The 13,126-nt window shown below is 52.6% G+C and overlaps 2 protein-coding genes across 3 annotated transcripts; both read right to left on the bottom strand.

The window, feature by feature from the left end:
* Positions 1 to 164: 164 nt before the first annotated feature.
* On the bottom strand, positions 165 to 9,417 carry ANKRD2 (ankyrin repeat domain 2). Of its 2 annotated transcripts, none has more exons than XM_019636251.1 (9): positions 9,014 to 9,417; positions 5,656 to 5,757; positions 4,707 to 4,865; positions 4,501 to 4,608; positions 2,920 to 3,018; positions 2,461 to 2,559; positions 1,496 to 1,594; positions 1,303 to 1,401; positions 165 to 462 (listed from the first exon to the last, which is right to left on the bottom strand). In XM_019636251.1, exons 1-9 carry the CDS (start codon positions 9,086 to 9,088, stop codon positions 313 to 315), a joined length of 990 nt encoding a protein of 329 aa, XP_019491796.1. In that variant the 5' UTR covers positions 9,089 to 9,417; the 3' UTR covers positions 165 to 312. The 2 variants fall into 2 exon arrangements, with proteins under 2 accessions (XP_019491796.1, XP_019491797.1); XM_019636252.1 differs by lacking the exon at positions 9,014 to 9,417 and adding an exon at positions 8,054 to 8,158.
* Positions 9,418 to 10,667: 1,250 nt separating this feature from the next.
* Positions 10,668 to 13,126, bottom strand: UBTD1 (ubiquitin domain containing 1; the record flags this gene model as incomplete). Its single annotated transcript, XM_019636275.1, has 2 exons — positions 10,668 to 11,782; positions 13,069 to 13,126. Coding segments are annotated over 2 exons (444 nt in total), but the record flags the coding sequence as incomplete, so codon positions are not given.

The following is a 13,126-nucleotide window of genomic DNA, read 5'->3' as shown; positions in this document are numbered from 1 at the left end:
TACCAGGAGGGATCCCAAGACAGTGCATGGTGAAGGTGATTTACACTGGGACTTGGGAAAAGGGGTAACAAAGAGACCTTGGTATGAAAAGCAGCAGGGCTGGCTCAAAGGGCTCATTCTTGCATTCCTAAATATTTCAGACACAAATAGAAACAAACATCACGCATAGCAAAATGACTTTTTTATTGCAGTAGCTTATGGGAGCTCTTGGGTCTTACTCAGAGGAATGGCTCAGGTCTGGGGGCCATTCTTTTGACCATCCAGCTGCATGCAGGGGACGGGCCAGGTGCTGAACCAGGCTGGGGCATGCATTTACTGGGCTGGCACAGGCTGGGGGGTCCCCGGTCTACTCCCAGCAGCCCCTTCCAGCCCGTTCTGCTCTGAACCTGGCTCGGGGTGCTCCAGCGCGCTCCGGGTGTCAGCTTGCCACAGCTGCACCAGGTCCGTGGGGGTCTTTCCTGCCTGGGGGAACCAAAAGGAGATCTTGTCACTGTTCAGACGTCTGTACCAGGAAGTGCCATCCTCTACACCAGTGGTTCCCAAGAGGAAGCAATTGGCGATGTCTGGAGACCTTTTGGTTATCACAACTGGGAGGTGGGGGGTGGGTACTCCTGGCATCCTGAGTAGAGGCCAAGTATGCTGCTTAAACATCCTATAATGCACAGCAGAGCTCCCACAACAAAGAATTGTGCAGTCCAAAATGTCAGTAATGCCACGATTGAGAAGCCTGCATCTACACCCTCTCCATATTTTCCTGACTGTCTCATATTCCCTTAACCTTTTTTGAGTCAGGGGGACACCCCCCGCCCACCCCCCACCCCCATGCTCTTCCCTTTTAGGATTGCTCCGGGCTCCGAAGAAGAGCTTGAAAAAAAAGAGCTTGGACTAGGGGACATGGGGTCCTAAGAGAACTCAGGAACCACCAGGAACTAACACAGTATGCTAGGAATGGTCGTACCAACCAAGTGCTTAGGTTCCTTCCACCTACGTTCCTCCATGAGTTTGGGCTCCCTGGGCCTGGACTTTAGGACTCCCTTTGGCCTATTTGGGGGCCTTTAGGAAGTCCCCTAACTGCCCCTCCAGGCGCTTTCTCTGTATTTGCACTCTGGACATAGACAAGTATAGAAAGAGTTGGGAAACTGGATAGACCCCGAATCCCCAGGGTCTCAGAGAGACCCTCCACTATGGAAGTGCTCCAAGGTCAGACAGGCTGAGTCTTGCTCAGTTCTGCATTCTCTCCAACTGCCCAGCATAGGGCCTGGGCAAGCAGTGCTTACTGAATCAGGGAAGAAATGAACTTACCAGGTTCTTGGTCATCATGTCAGCCCCATGCAGTAGCAGCAGTTTGATGATTTTGTAGCGGTTGAGCCTCACGGCGTCATGCAGGGCACTGTCGCCTTCCTAGAGCCAGTGTGACACTCAGCATGACCCACGTGGGATGCCTCAGGATGCCTGCACTACTATGGTGGGCCTGGGCAGGAGGGAACCCACTCACCCTGTCTTTGCCATTGATGTCCAGGCCCAAGGATAGAAAGTACTCCACGATCTCCACATGCCCCGTTCTGACCGCCACGTGCAGAGGGGTACTCAGCAGCTGGGTGGGGAGGAAGCAGGAAATGCTAATTGAAGGGGTCTGGACTGTGGTGTCTCTGGGAGGGGGATGTCTTAACTCCAACCTTATCCCTCCCCCAAATCCTAGTGCCATGGCCTTAGCCCTGGGGGTGGGAGTAGGGAATGCTATAACTTTTCACCATTCTATCCAAGGGTCTCACTCTGAAGCATTATATGCCACCTCCTCTGGGAAGCCTTCTGTGATTCCCCTCTCGCCTAGCTGTGGACAACCACTCAGTCCTCTGCCCTTTTTAAATAAATATAATAGATGTCATTTATTGAGAGATGACTATATGATGGACATGGCAAAAGCTTATAAAACGTTAGCCTTATGTTGAATAAATAATTAATTTACATGCATTTTCCCACCCAATCTACACAAGAACTCTGCAAGACACTTTACAGATGAGCAACAGAGTCTCAGAGGCTGTTACTTGCTCAAGGTCACATACAAAGGAATGAAGGAATAAAAAACGGTAGATGAATAAATAAATGAATGGATGAATAAATGGATGGACGAATGGACAGATGGAGAGACGGATAGACAGATAGATAGAAGGGTGATGAAGGATTGCATGGATAAACAAATCCTGCATCTTTTGGGTGGTCCCCAAACCCCCAAGATAGTGGGTCTCTTCTCTTCCCCTCTCCACTGCTCTTCCCGCTCCCATTCCCAGGTGGTGGTCTCCAATGGCCTGCAGTTGATGGAAGGGACCCATCCCTGGGCTCTGGAGCCACTCCAGAAACCAGGCTGGCTCACTACTTTCCTGCCTTCTTGGGCTTTTCTGTCCTCTGCCTCCCACCTGCCACCCATAGCCACCCCAACATCTAAGAGCATTATTGCCTCACCTTATCCCTCATATTCGTGTCTGCTCCTCGGCTTTGCAGGAGTTTCACCACCTCCAAGTGGCCCCCGCGGCAGGCCCAATGCATGGCTGTGCAGTCCAGCTAGAAGGGAAGGATAGGGCTTAATTGCAGAGCTTCAAAGAATAAAGAACCCTGGAGGAATGGACTCAAGCGAAGAGGGCAGGGAGATAACCAGGGTAAGGGTTCAGGGAAGGGACAGGGCACTCCAGTGCCTGGGCAATGGATCAAACACAGCATAAGAACCCTTGGGGCCCAGCTAGTTCAAATAAGATTTACAGAGGAGGTTTGGGGAGGAGACGGGGCCTGCCCCAGGATCATTCAACCCACTAGAAGTGGGGCCTATCCCCCGAGGCAGCCTGTCTATGTCCTAGGTTGGCACAGAGAGAAAGAATCTATTAGTGCTAGACCCACCTCCCACCAACTACCTGCCCTCTTGCTCACCCGATCCTGAAAGTCCACAGTGGCCCCGCTCTCCAGAAGCTTCTCCAGGATCTCCATGTGGCCCTCCAGGGAAGCTCGGTGCAGTGCTGTCCGGCGGAACTGTCCACGGAGAGATTGTCAGGGCCTAACCTCTGGCCCCAGGCCTGAGCCCATCTCCCAACCGAGCTGAGACCCAGGCCTTACCCCATCTTGATCCTGACCCTTGTGCTGGGTCCCGTATCTTCCATGTTTGCCAGTTCCTAATGCTCTATCCAGACCAGCCTTGGAGCCCTCCTATGCCCTAGAGACTCCAACCTTCTCACTGCCCCCAAGAACATCAAGCCAGACTTTTGCACAGGCTGTTCTCTGTGCCAGGATGTCCACTGTGCCCCTGCTTCCTGTGAGTGCTTGATGAATTCTTGCTATTCTTTCAAGATGTAGCTCAAGTGCCATTGTCTTCTTGAAACCTCTAGGCCAGAGGTGTCCTGGGGGCCCAGACAACCCTCCACCATGAGAAAGTGTTTGAGGGCAGGCTGAGTCTTACTTGCCTCTGTTGCCCTTGAGTGCCTCGCCCGGAGCCAGGATGCGCAGGTATACCCTGACTACTGATTCAAGGAAGGAATGAACTTCCTCCCTTCCCAATGCAGTCAGCTTTCTGCTTTGGTCTCTTGAAACATCAGTGTCCCAGCTACTCTCAACCCTTGTCTTTTCCCTTTTTTGTACTCCCAGTAGCTAGCACAGTGCTCAGAGGTAGGAGATGCTTAGAACAAGAGGATTAAGGGTCTGAAGTCTAAAGAGTAGGAAGGACTGCAGTCTAAGCCTACAACAATGCAAGCTGAAGGGGGTGACCATTAGTTTGCTTAATCCCAGGATGTGAGCACAGGAGAGCACCCTACAAAGTGAAAGAGGCCATTTCAGGGAAGCCAAAAAAAGTATAATGGGTGATGGGAACATTTTGAAAGTAGTGGTGATGGTTGCACATCATTATAAAAATAATCAATACTACTGAATCATACACTTAAAATGGCTAAAATGGCAGAGTCCACATTATATGTATTCTATCACAATAAAATAAAAATAATTTTTAAAAAGAAGTATGATATTCTACAATATGACACAAAAATATATCCTAGCATGTGCTTTATGGTTTTTTCATTCATTCAATAAATACTTATCGAGAAACTAATATTTCATTTGATCCTCATAACGTCCTCTGAGGGAATAGGGCTGTTTTACAGAGGAAGAAACTGAGCACGGAGAGGTGACGGGCCTACCCACAGGCCACACGTCTAGGGAGTAGTAAAGATGAGATTTGAGCCCCAAACTCATGATCTTGGAATCTTTTTATTTGATTCCATTCCTCTTTCTTCCCCCCAAAAAAACACATGACATTTGTTACTCTGGAGGGGGTTCAAGTTGAAAAGGGTCAAAGGACTTATGTAGATAAATTCCTGTGTGGGGAAGGGGGCATCCTAAATCTTCTGAGGACCCACCTCCTAAAGGACACTCAATGCCTGTTCTCAAACAGGCCCACAAATGGGCCGGGTTGGGGGGGGGGGGTGACAACTCTGAAAGGGAGGCAGGTACAGGAGGGAACATCACCTGATCGCAGGTGTCTGGGGAACCCCCGTCAGCCAGGAACTTCTCAATGACCTTCATTTTCCCCTCCACTGAGGCTTTCAGGAATGTCTCCTCGTCCACAGGGCCAGTCTGGAGGGTGTGAAAGCCATCATGAAGGGCGCCCAGCAGTGATCCAGGCCCTTGCTGGCTCCCCCTGTCCACACAAGTCTCCTCCCCCAGATGCTTACTATCTCCTTGGGCTCTGCAGGCGGCTCCTGGGGGGCGGTCAGGGCCTCTCGTTTCTTCTGCTTCCGTTTTTTCCGAAGCTCGATTAGGTTCTGGATCCCGCCCACATCGATGATCTCCCGCCGAAGGTCTAGGGATGTCTTGCGCACACGCTCTTGGCCCTGCGTGGGGATGGCCAGTCAACCCCCGCCCGTGGGGGTTAGGGACCCCTGAACTAAGCTGGAGGGGGAGGACAAGGAGAGCTTCTGAAGAGGGAAAGAATCCAAATCTAGCTCTCCTTCCCAGGATGAGGAGAAGCAGATGAGACCCAGACCCAGATGGCTCAGGTCAGGGGCAAGGTTGGCTTGAGGGGGCTGCCCTGAAGGCTTCACATAGGGCGGGGAGTTGATGAGGGAACCTCAGAGACAATTCTTAGCCTCGACCTTCAGAACAGGGTCCAAACCCTCAGCTCTCCGTGCAATTCCATTTGTGTGTGTGTGTGTGTGTGTGTGTGTGTGTGTGTGTGTGTGTGTGATCCTAAAGGTGCTACATGATTAATATTAAAAATAAAAGTAATACAGAAGCATAAAAGTTTTGAAGAGAGAGCCCTTTTCTCCCAGAGGTAACATCTATCATGGCTCGGTGGATGCCCTCTGAGACACACATCCTGTGGTGTCATCCTCCACATAGTGGTCTGGAAACTGTTTTCTTCTTACCCACATGGAATGCTCTCCTGTCAGCAGACACAGCCTCCCTCAGCCCCTTCACACCTGCATGGTGCCCTGTCATATGGCTGTCATCACTGGGGCTTCTCCTGCGACTCAGCAGTTCTGGGGTGGGTGGCGGTGCCACGTTGCTAACATGCTCCCAGGGCATGCTGAGCTGCAGGGTTGAGGACCCACTAGGAGGGGCAAGGCCATAGCTGCCTGCCCTGTCCCCTGAGTGTGGACATCGGGTTTTCCTCACACTTACCTTAACCTTTTGTAAGGCCAGATTCCGAGCTCCGTGGTTCTTCTCATCCTCCAATACCAGCATGTCCATCGGCAGCTTCTGGTGGGCAGCTCTGTGGAGTTTCTAGTGAGCAAGGAGAGGGCGTGTTCTGGGGTCTGTCTATAGCATCTCCCAACAACTTCAAGGACATCCCTCCCCAAGGACCTTCTCCTGTGTGTCCTCAGAGCCCTTCTGCCCCACTCCTGACTGGTCCCAAAGGCCCCTGGCCAGAGCAGGGCTCCTAGAGAGACCCCCAAAAAGGGACAAGTTCCAGTTCCCCACCTCGACCCCAACCCCAACCCCAGCTCAAACACCTGCCTGCTGACTGCCCTGAGTCCCCAGCAAAATAAAATTAAAAGCTACTGGAATGAGTTTTCATGAAATTAAATATATTCCTCTTTTCAAGCACTGAGATTATTTTAGAAAAACATTTTGGCATTAAAATTTTACTTTGATAAAATAATTGATAAGAGGTGAATAATTATTTTTTAAATGGCTTACTTGGCAATACAAAAATTCTATACAACTCTGTCAGACACCAATTTTTTTCCCCCTCAGATTTTACTGATCTGTGAACTCCTAGAGCGTGGAAACTGTTGCTCTCAGGGAACCTAAGCGATGGCAGCCACAGTCCCCCAGCTTTCTAAGTATTAACCTTATTCTCGTTGTAAAAATATGGGTGACGCTCCTTCAAGTCTCCTCTCTATTTGTAGTTTCAACTTGCCTAGACGACTTCCTCATGGCCTCCTTCTCTCTTCTAAAGGAAATCACTCTTTGTGAAGACCCGGCGCCTCTATCTCTGCATTCCCAGTGCACCAGGAACATTTGCCCTGGTTGGAGGGTGCTGATCAAGATGGCAGCTGGGGGGCAATGGCCACCCTTACAGAGCTCTCAGTTGCCTTTTGCATTTCCCACTGAGCTCCTGTGTTATACTCTTCAAGGGTTATTTGGAGGGCTGGGTTCCCAGGTCTTTAAAGGTCTTATTGTCCACTGGCTTCTCTCTTCCATGTTGGGTTTACATAATTTGAGGTTTCCCCAGTGTAGGCCTCGCCTGAAACACTGCATCTTCTCCCATGGACAAAGGATGACCTAGGACTACAGCTACTATTGCATGTGGGACACTGGCTGGGTTCCCCGTGGAGCAGCCAGAGGGTGGCTTGGGTATTAATCATCTTAGTAACCCCAGCATTAAGTAACACACAGTAGGTGCTCAGCGAATGTTAGAATAAATGCATGAATGAGTGAATGGGCAATGGTGGGGGGCTCAGCATCTCTGCCCACCCCTAAGTCCTCAGTGATAACCTATCCCAGTAAGCACCCCCAACAGAGCCCCATCCCCTGGGCTGGCCTCTAGGACCCTCTTTCCCCTCCCACCCCAAGAAGCTGGCACAGGCTGAATAGAAGCTCTCCTCTGAGGATGTTGTAGGGCTGGGTGCTGGTGGGAACAACTGGGAACTCTAATGCCCATCCATGTCTTACCCAGACTCTATGGCCCCCCTGGCTTCAGATTTGTCTTTGTGGGCTGGCATGCATACAGTAGGTGCTCAATAAATGCTTACTGAATTGGATGCTAGTTGGTGAAACACAACAAAACTTCCACTTTACTTCATAAATGGTTGTCCAGATTAAATGAGAGTATGCCTGTACAATGCGCAATACAGTGCCTGGCACTCAGAGGTACTTGATGGGAAGGCTGGCTTTGTGGGCACCTGGTGTCCTGAGAGCCCTGCTGCTATATTTGTTAGATGAATGAATGGATGAGGACCGCTCCATGTCCCCTAGCTGAAGGTCTGTGTCCAGCACTCCAAAAATGGCATTGAGGCATGACTCACCTGCCCGGCACTGGTGCACATGCCCTTGGGGGAGTGAGAAGTGCATTCCTGGAGAGCCAGCGATGCCTCCACCAAGACTCAGCAGGCTCTGTCCAAGCTCTTCTCCCACAAGCCTGCCCTCCCTTCCCTGGTCCTCGTGTCTTCTCCCACTGGAGTCCTGAGCTTCCCTCTTCCTCAGCCCATTCAGTCACTCTTCCTTTTTTGAATGGAGTCTACCCCTAACCTGATTTATCGCCTCCCTCCCATTCCTATTAGGGCCAGTCTTTCCCCCTCCAACAAGGCTTTCTCAGGGCTATCAGAGCTGCCTTCCTAAAATAGGTCAGGTCAGATAGTACCATCCTCTCTCGCTCAACATTTAGTGGCTCCCCATTGCCCACAGAATAAGCATCTTTCACATGATCCTCTCTGGTTTTTGTCCTGCCTCCCTTCCCAGCTTTAACCTTGCCACCAGATTGTCTCATAACAGTCATGCTTTCAACTCACCAAAACTTTCGTGCCTGTCATTTCCTCAGTCCGGAATACCATCCCCACTCCTAATCTCTACTCACCACTCTTGAAGGCCCAGCTCAAACGCCATCCTGTCCACAGAGAAGTCCTTGAGGGCCCCCAAGTGGGAACGACTCAACGCACCCTTTGTGCTCCTTCACCTCGGATTTAACATCTGTATTTCACCATTGTTTCATTCTGCCTTGTTTCCTAGTTGACTGTGCACCTGACAGATGTTGGCTAAAACATTACGTTGTCGGAAAAGTCCTGACGTATTTTTCTGTTTTTTGTTGCAAACATGTGTCATGACCTTTCCAACAATCCAATGTTATAAATGCGGGGTTGGGAAAAAGGGGGCAGGGGCTGACCTTGTTGGTCTTCTTATTCCCCACAGCACTGGGCACTTGGCAGAGCAGGCTCTAGCTCAAGTATTCGTTTAAATAAAATGAAGAGTAGGAGAAGCTTACATGCTCCTTCCCTGCCAAGTCTTTATTCCAGAGAAAATACAACTGCCCAAAGCCCCATGCTCCGAAGTCCTCCCCAATACTGCTGGTAGTCCTGGGAAAACCCATGCTCCCTTTCCCAGCATCCCTTCCTCACTCAGCTGTTTTTATTCTTCTTCAGTGACCAAATCCTGTAGCTTCTCCTGTCCCAGCCTCCCACACAGCAGCTGGGGGATCTCAGGGCCCCAATTTCCTGCATTCCCAGGCAGGGCCCTAGCTGTCTCACTCAGTGCAGCCAAGCCTGTCTCCTCAACACCCAGGTGGGTGGGCGGTGTCTTGTGGAGCCCAGCTTGGCTTGCCCACCTCGATGTCCCTGTTCTTGGGGCTGAAGCCTCAGTCTCCCACCGCCAGCAACCCCCTCCACCAGGAGCACCCTGTGGCTACAATGGAGCCAGTTGGGCCCCTGAGGACAACTGTCCTCCTTCCCACCACAGGTGTGGCAGCCAGGCTCTCCTTTCCCTTGACAGCAGAGCTGGATCTCCTCAGAACCCCCTCGGGCCCCCACAGCCTTGCCCATACCTCATTATCCTCCTCCTGTGCCAGCCGCTGCTCGATAAGCGCCGTGGCCCTCTGCACTGCCTCGGAGCCTGCCATGGTGCTGTCTGTAACCCGCCTCTGTAGGCCACAGGGCCATGGGGGCTTTATAGACCAGGGCACCCACCCCCGCCCCGCTGGGCGCCTTTGCCATGAGCTCACCGGCCCAATTCTCCACCTGCCTCCCCCACCTGTCACCTTCACCCAGAGCAGCCCCAGGGAGCGGGGGGAGGCAGGGACAGTTGCCCCCCTAACCCCTAGCCTACTGGAGCGGGAGGGTATGACTCTGAGAGCAGGGCTGCAGGGAGGAGCCTGCCCAGCCTCTGTCCTGAGTGCTTGGGCCCAGGTGGCCCTTAGCCAGGGTCGCTGAGCTGCACAAAGCACCCGCTGGCTGCCCCTAGTCCCGATGGCAGTGCCACCTGCTGGACGCCTGGAAACCGTGCTGTCAGTACCAGCGATGGGTTCTGAAAGCCAAATGTGGGAACCCAAGACAGGCCTGTGTCCCTAGGCTGTCCTGTGAACAGGCCCTGCTGGCTCTGGGGAGCAGCAGACTGCCTTGTCTGGACTGGAGTACCCGGGTGAGGGGATAAGGGCAGCTCGCTCCCGCTTCGCCTACAGCTCATGCAGGCCTTTGCCTCTCTGGGGTCCCACAGCGCCCCCTAGCAGAGCATCCCTGCATTTGGCTGCATGTCCATTACTCCTTGACAAACCTCATCCATCAGTTTCAGGGGGCCTGCGTGGGACTTACAGGGTCTTGCTTCAAGAGGGGTCTCAAGAAGCCAGGGGAAGGGCCCGAGTGCGGTGCCACGCCCAGCTGACAAGAACACCGGCTCCGAATGATCACGCTTTCCTCCCATTTCCGTCAGGCCAGCCTGACCGGAGGCTGGCCATGCTCACTGAGAAAGAAAAATCCTCCCAACTAGAGAAAAAACAGACCTTAAGTTGCTCAGCCCCACACCAGGAACTGTGGGAATCAGCACTGGGTCACCATGACCCAGGTTTAACCAGCCAGTGAACCACAGACATCACAGCTCTGTGGTTCTGTGACACTCACGTGGCCCACCCTTAGCTAAGCACCCTCATCTAAGTATTCCCCTCTCTGCGTCTATGCACACTTTTCCCTAAAGCAGCACAGGAATGGCTCCTTTTTCTTTTGGTTCCCTTGCTGGCAAGCCAACACATGCTCAAAACCTAAATGTGTCAGAGATTTTGCTTAACATCACCACGGCTACAGTATTGCCAAGATTTGCACACATTCCTCAGTCCTGAGGGCCTGGCTCTGGGGCTGGAGCTGGAAGCCAGCACCCTCTCGTGGCAGGAGCAGACGAGAAGGTAACTAACATCACCTTCCTGAGATGCTGCCTTCTTCACATCTGTTATCCATTTAATCCTCCCAGCAACTGAGGGAGGACGGAGGGCAGGTGGCATCACATCCACTTTAAAGATAAGCAAAGTGGGTTCAGAGGTTAAGTGGTTTTTCCTGAGGACCCATGAGAACACAGGGCCCAAACACTAGCAGTTCAAGGCTTGCTCCACTGTACTCTGCTGCACCCAGGCAGCTGGGGAGGCTATGCACTCACCTGCTTCCACACCAGAACTGGCTCTGGGGCTCCCCGGAGCCGCAGGGGAATCCAAAGTCAAAGCCAGACAAAAGAGAAGGAAGGAGCAAAAGGCTTTATTGATAAATATGCAGATATGTCTGTACACAGGGACCTGCTGTGGGGCCATGAAACTGGCTGCAGACCCCCACTGCTTGGGTTACAGCCAGGAGATGGCCCCGTGCAGACCCCTGACACAGCAGCCCAGCTGTCTGGCCACCTACCTCATCTCTGCCAATTGTGCTGGGGGCAGGGAGAGGCAGAGGCCGGCCTCAGGCTCCCTGCCTCTGGGGCTCATGAGCGGTGCCCTCCCCTCCTCTCTAAGGGACTGGCAATGTACCCAGGGCAGAGTCAGGGGGTGAGGGCAGGGGAGGGAGACAGCAGCTGCTTCAGACCCTGAGCAGAAAACCGGAGTGAGCACAGCTGGCAGTACCAGATGATGAGTCTGGGCTCCAGGGGCCTCCGGGCCAGCCCTCATGGCTCGAACCTGCCCCAGGAAAGAGGCAGGGTGGAGGGCTCCAGTTCGTCTTTTCTCTGACAAGGTTGGCAAGGCCTGTGTGGCAGCACTGCTTCCTGGGTGCTGGGCACTGGTGGCCCATGGTGTTCCTGGGAGGCAGGGTCCCTTCACAGCTCATCCAGCAGCCATCTAGCGGGGAGGCGCCCCTGAAGAAGGCAGCAGCAAGGTCGGGGGGCCTGATGCTCCAGTCCGGAGGCCTCTCAGCCCTACAGAGGTCCCCCCTGGCCTCTCTTCCCAGGGGTTCGTGGGCTTATCAGTCCTGGGGTGGCGGGGGCTGGTTGATGATGACCTGGATGACAAAATCTTTCTGGATCTTGGTTTCCTGGAGTCGCGTACGGTCTGTGAGCAGCTTCCCGGAGAAGAACCATCGCTGCCAGGACGGCTCAATGCCCTCCTGGGCATGCAGCTGCCTCTTGAGCTGCCCCACCGTGTCGGGCAGGCTGGCGTTGAGCCTCACGTCCTTGCCTGTGGAGAGGCGCACCTTTAGCGGGAACTCGCGGCGCACGCTGGGTGTGGGCTCAGGGGGCTCCAGGTTCTCCTCCTCAGTGTGCTCCAGCAGCAGGTTCACGGGGGGTGACAGGCAGTAGATGGGCAGCTGGTAGCGATTGCCCAGCTCATCATAGCATTCACAGAGGGTGCCTAGAGGAGAGACAGCTGTCAGAGTCGGCTTGGGGACTGAAAGGTGCCCCACAACATTCAAATGTTGAAGCCCTACCCCCCAACGTCCCTGTGTTTGGAGACAGGGACCTATATGGGAGCAATTAAGGTTCAATGAGGTCGTATGGACAGGGCCCCGACCCGAAAGAATCAGTGTCCTTATAGGAGCCATCACAGTGCTTGTGCTCTTGCCGCCATTTGATGAACAACAAGCAGGCAGCCGTCTATGAACCAGGAAGAGAGCTCTTGCCAAAAACCAATTCAATTGGCACCTTGATCTTGGGCTTCCCAGCCTCCAGAACTGTGAGAAGTAAATTTCTGTTGTTTAATAAACCACCCAGTTTGTGGTATTTTGTTATAGCATCCCAAGCAGACTAATATACCTGTGATGGCTACCCCACAGTGCCCAATCCATCTTATAGGCAAGTGTCTCTCAGAGAGCTGGGAGGAGCTCAAGGCAGAGTCAGGAGGACCTGGGCTGGCATTCTGGCTCCAGCAGGTACTGGCTCGTTCAACCCTGGCATATTACTTACTTTCCATTTGTTCATTCAACAACTCTTTCCCGAGCATATGTGCTGGGTGCTGGGGTTACAAGGATGAATGAAATAGCACAGGCCCTGCTCTTCATGGCTTATACCCTAGAGGGCCTCAATGTGCTTACTTGTATCGCCTATAGAAATATATTCATTGTGCCTTGAGCACCTACTAAATACTAGGACTGGACTAAGTGATGTTATGATATCTTGTTGAATCTAACAACCATCCTATGAGGTAGGTATGCCCACTTTATAGTTGTAAATCTTTGAGGCTATTCATAGCAAGGAAACAGAGACACTCATGTTAGACCCACGTCTACGACTCCAGAGTTCCACTGCTAACCTCTACTTTACACAGCCCCATAGGCTATTATGAATGTAAATGAGATAATGCAGAAGCTACTAATTCAGTGCCCAGCACATAATAAACACCAACAGAAAGTTGGTACCTCCGATGTTCTGGGATCCCAGTCCTTAGCCTGCTCTCATTACACGACTTTGAGGTTTGTTGGTGCCGTTCCATCCCCTCACTGGGCAGACAGGGACTGTGTCTCATTTTAATTTGCCCTCATTCCTGGTCCATGCTCATAAGGGCTGCTTAGATGAATAAGGAAATAGCAACACCCACCACCCTGGCCAGCAACTCCTGACATGTGGTTGGCTACGGGCTCTCCTCCATCCTAAACAGCGCTGATCTCCAGTGGGGATCAAGAGCCCGCCCTGCCCGCTCACCATGAGGCAGGGTGATACTGGCTCCATCCAGGATGGCCTGGGCCAGCTCGTGGTCATT

This window comes from Hipposideros armiger, unplaced genomic scaffold, assembly GCF_001890085.2.
Source record: "Hipposideros armiger isolate ML-2016 unplaced genomic scaffold, ASM189008v1 scaffold_28, whole genome shotgun sequence".
Classification (NCBI taxonomy): Eukaryota; Metazoa; Chordata; class Mammalia; order Chiroptera; family Hipposideridae; genus Hipposideros; species Hipposideros armiger.
This window is presented reverse-complemented; position numbering and strand designations above follow the sequence as displayed.